The sequence below is a fragment of the Hevea brasiliensis genome, chromosome 1 (genome assembly GCF_030052815.1).
Source record: "Hevea brasiliensis isolate MT/VB/25A 57/8 chromosome 1, ASM3005281v1, whole genome shotgun sequence".
NCBI lineage: Eukaryota > Viridiplantae > Streptophyta > Magnoliopsida > Malpighiales > Euphorbiaceae > Hevea > Hevea brasiliensis.
Window position 1 is genome coordinate 6,118,230 of NC_079493.1, and position 4,579 is coordinate 6,122,808.

Genomic DNA, 4,579 nt, shown 5'->3' on the forward strand with positions numbered 1-4,579 from the left:
GACTCTAAAGATGCAGAAGTACAAGCAATCAATAATAGACCCTTGTGTTATCTTTGCATCATTCTCCATTTTGGGTAGGTTGTCATAGAATTTTAATTGAATTAGATTCTAACTATGCAATATTCAAGCAAACCACCAACCCAATTCGATCTCACTCAACTCAAAGAGATCTATAATCTGTTTTAAATTTATAGAAAATCCATAATAATCCGAAACCAAGTGACTTACAAAAGTGAGGATTTAATTGAGAGTTAATATGACTCAGAATTGACATGTTTGGATTAATTAATTAATTAATTAATTCAAATTTTGACCCGAAAATTAAATTAATAAAAATTAATTTTTATAATAAAAATGTTTTGATCCAAAATAACTCGTAATTTGCCAACTAACTTGAATCCGATGTGAAACCCTTTTTGTATAGAGATACCATGAGTAACTTGAGTTGATCCTCAACAAAAAATGACTCGACCTAAACCCAGCTCGAAAAAGAAAAAATTTGAATGATCCACCTCCTAACATAACTTGACCCTGCATGACTTGAATCTGAACCTGACCCTTTTGCCACCTCTAAGTCCACAAACACCGAGGAGGCTAAGTTAAATGATTAATAGCATCTTAAATGCCTTGCCTCTCTTCAACCTTGCAGCAATTTAGTGAGGCAATTGATATTTTAAAAATAGTAATTTATCACACATCAAAACTTATTTTACACTTATTGCCTCAACATCTCCAATATTTTGCAAGAATGTAATGTAAACGTATTAGTGGATTCTCTTGTTAAATGAGGTGTCAATAGAGAGTTGAATTTATAGCCTGCATGTTAGTTGTCTTCTGATATCTTTTGTTTCTAAATTAAAGTAGCAGCAACAACAACAGTCGATCTAAGCTTTGCGAGGATATCTATGCCACTAATTCCTCACACTCTTCGCAACTGGTCCATTTTATTAGTTGAACTGCTTAGCTTTTGTAATATTGCTAGCTTATGAAGCTTGGCTTCATTAAATGTTGTGTTTCATTCTTGGAGGATGTGTTGCCAATGATTAGTTTGATGTCATGATTAATCTTCCTTAGGCTTTTTCCACTTAGATGCCACACCTAGATTAAGTATATGCTAAAGGAAAGTTTGCTTTACATGGAAGAATGATGTGTTGATGCTAAATTTTTCTTGGGTTATATAATTATTTATCTAATAATATAGCTAAATTTTTCTTGGGTTATATAATTATTTATCTAATAATATACTTCTACTTGAAAAAAAAGAAATCCATTCAAAAGTTAGAAAATGGGAGGAATGAGATAGAAATATTTCAAAATCCAAGTGAGAAATACTCTTAATACAAACATGATAGCTTTTACTTTAAAATTATTTTTATTCTAAATACCTTTTTCTCATAAGTAAAAATTTATTAATTATAAGATCAGGAAAAATTTAAGGGTCGCCTACTAAACCAGGCCTATAGAATATCCCCAACCTAAGCATATTTATTTAGCATATTTATTTAGTACCCTAATATGACAGCTTCTTGCGCAAACCAAGTCCACCACATATTATGCCAACCCAGGCGTAGCAGTCATATCTTTTGAATAAGGAGATTCACACCATGCTCGGGCTCCAAAAGCAGACCGTAAGTAGGCGAGTGTTGATAATTGGGAGAGATTGTAAATTTGAATTTGGAGAGTATGACAGCAAAGAACACCTTCAATTCTATCACAGCCAAATTCTGCCCAGGACACACTCGAGCTCCCAAGCCAAAAGGTATATAGGCTTGTGAAGACTTGCAAGCTCCTGTAACTCCATTTATGAACCTCTCAGGATTAAATGTGTCTGCATCAGGTCCCCAAAGCTCTGGATCACGGTGCAATGATAGCAGCCAAATCCAAATGCCCATACCTTTTGGAACCTGCAAATCACCAAGTTTCACATCTTGCATTGCCTCCCTTGTCGCCAATGTCACCGCTGGATAAAGCCGTAAAACTTCTTGGATCACCATTTTTAACTGCATGAAAACACAAATCAGTTAAATCCTGATGAAGCGCAGCTTTTCAATTGATATCAACTTATGTGTGTAAATATATACCACTTTCATCTTGCTGAGAATATTGAAATCTAGGAGCTGTACTTGTCCCTCACAAACCTCTAAAACCTCAGACCGTGCACGATCTTGCCACTCAGGATGTGAAGCTAGCAACATTAAACCCCAAACTGCAGCTAGAGCAGGGGGTAGGTATCCACCAAGGAACATATTTTTGCAATTGTCACCTATGAACTCATCTTCTGTTAACGTCCCAAGCTCACCATTCTTGGAACCTTCAATGATAGCTTGTAATAAGTCCTGATGAGATATAGATCCAGTTCTCTCCTTAGCTATCTCCATAATGATCCCACGGATCTCTTTTGCTAATCCCCATGATTTTCTATTTCTTTCTATGGGAAGAAATCTTATTCATGAAAACAATGAGTATGGACGTGTAAGTGGTCGATGTGGATCAAATAAACAATGGTAGGACAAATATGTATATGTAAACAAAAAAGCAATTAATTATAAATTAAGGGTGAGGTTGATCTAACATAGACTTGAGTTACAGATATATGAATCTCTTGTATTTTACATTTAGGCTCCGTTTATTTCATGAAAAATATTTTTCTGAAAAATATTTTTTATATTTTTTGGCATTCGGAGCACTTAGAAAAATTGATCAATAGAAAATATTTTCCCAATTAAAGAGAAAACTAAGTCATTTTTTAAGAAAATGACTTCCATTTTCAAAAGAAGAAGTCATTTTCTATTTTTTATTATTAAAATGTAAATACACTTATACATAAATTGAACGTATATCATTAATTTAACATTGCAAACAAACAACGAAAACTATTTTCATGATATTTTCCATAAAAATATTTTTTTGTAGAAAATATTTTCCATAAAAAATATTTTCAATATATAAATTATTTTCTGTAAAACAAATGGAGCCTTAGATCTCATTGTACATGTTATGTTTTGAGTTAACGATAGACCGAGGCTAGACTCAAATTTTTTAAAAAGGAAGCACATACATACCTTAAAAATGGAATCCCAAGAGTTGTGGTTGTACCAATAGCCTTGAGAAGGGCTTCACATTTGGGAAATATTTTTATTCCTTTATGATGATCAGATCCAAATATTATTTTTGAGGCTATATGAGAAGTAAAATTTTTCACATGCTCATCCACCACTATATCAACAATTCCACCCTCACCATTTGCATCAATTATCTTCTCCCATGATTTAACAAGTATGCTACTAGACTCCACCATCAGATTCACCATTTCCTGTAAATATTATTATTATTTCTGTAACAAATAATTTTGAATCTCTAATTTTTTTTTATTCACTAGTTTTGATTGGAATTAGTATTATCTTCTAGTCGACACTATAAACTAAATTCAAAAGTTTAAATTACCTTAACCTTGTGCATGTAGAGCGGGGGAGCAACGGTCTTTCTCTGATGATACCAAACTGCACCATTGGTGACATTAAGGCCTTTACCAAGTAAAGCTCCTCTTTCATTTCGTAGGTAAGCTGGTTTTCCAAGCTCCAATGATGTGAAGCTATTAATTTCCTTCACAATGCTCAGATTATTCACGTATAACAATTGTATCCCTCCAACTGCAAACTTGAATAACTTACCTGTCATAAATGATTATTAATATTCAAACCTCAGTTGGAGTTCAGTAAAAAATAATGAAAAAAATACTGATAAAATTATGAAAATGATTATGAGTTTCTTTGTCATTAGGTAAGAGGAATTGGGAAAGCGGGGACTTAAATCTGGCTCTGCCAAATGGAGTGATGTGACTTTATTACTGAACTAAGTCAGGTTAGGGAAAATGATTATGAGTTAAGAGAAGGAGAAACTGAAATTTGAAAAAGTGCACAATATCATAATATGTATATGGAAAAATATGTATATGAAGTACCATAGATGTTGGTCCAATGCTTGAAATATGGTAAGACAGTCAAGGAACCATCTATTTTTGGAGTTTCAGGATTTTGAGACATCATTCTCTCCATTTCTGGTAAGTTTCCCAATAGCAATGAAGGCGGAGGACCTGTGATCCCTTGCTTTCTAATAAGCTTTATTTTATAGCTCTCATGCTTCCACCACAAAACATAATACAAATAAAAAAGAAAACTCCATAGCAGAACTAAAGCACCAAACCAAATAGGCAAGTATGTATGATTCATCGTAGATAGCATCATGTGATAGAGATTTACAACACTAACTTTGCATAATGCTGGATTCAGGACGTTGCTTTATATAGACAATGCGCCTGCATGCACCTTACATTACAACATATCATCAGTAATTGCACGTGATAAATATGTAAGGTTCATCCACGATTCTCACACCATTATTTGGATGTAATAAATAGGTAATAAAAATAAGCCAATCAAGATGAATGGACTTTAGCTCAAACTTTAGCTTAATGTTACCGTAGTCATTCCAGAACTGTGAGGTCCAGAACTGTGAGGTCTCAATAGTTCAAGTCTTAGCCGAAGACAATTGTATTAAAAATTTTTAAAATAATCAAAGG

The 4,579-nt window shown here is 33.4% G+C and overlaps 1 protein-coding gene across 2 annotated transcripts; it reads right to left on the minus strand.

Annotated features, from left to right (window-relative positions):
* Nucleotides 1-1,278: 1,278 nt before the first annotated feature.
* On the minus strand, nucleotides 1,279-4,269 carry LOC110637236 (cytochrome P450 714C2). Of its 2 annotated transcripts, none has more exons than XM_021787251.2 (5): nucleotides 3,962-4,269; nucleotides 3,445-3,671; nucleotides 3,063-3,313; nucleotides 2,139-2,442; nucleotides 1,279-2,000 (listed from the first exon to the last, which is right to left on the minus strand). In XM_021787251.2, exons 1-5 carry the CDS (start codon nucleotides 4,242-4,244, stop codon nucleotides 1,575-1,577), a joined length of 1,491 nt encoding a protein of 496 aa, XP_021642943.1. In that variant the 5' UTR covers nucleotides 4,245-4,269; the 3' UTR covers nucleotides 1,279-1,574. The 2 variants fall into 2 exon arrangements, with proteins under 2 accessions (XP_021642943.1, XP_021642935.1); XM_021787243.2 differs by having other exon boundaries at nucleotides 2,082-2,442.
* Nucleotides 4,270-4,579: the final 310 nt, after the last annotated feature.

Bases quoted from the DNA above. Each gene is read 5' to 3' on its own strand.
- LOC110637236 (XM_021787243.2), bottom strand. From the start codon at position 4,244: ATGATGCTATCTACGATGAATCATACATACTTGCCTATTTGGTTTGGT. The intron at 2,443-3,062 runs GTATGTATGTGC...TTCATGAATAAG, and splicing joins CTTGGGATTCCATTTTTAAG to ATTTCTTCCCATAGAAAGAA. The intron at 2,001-2,081 runs GTATATATTTAC...GTTTTCATGCAG, and splicing joins TTCTCAGCAAGATGAAAGTG to TTAAAAATGGTGATCCAAGA.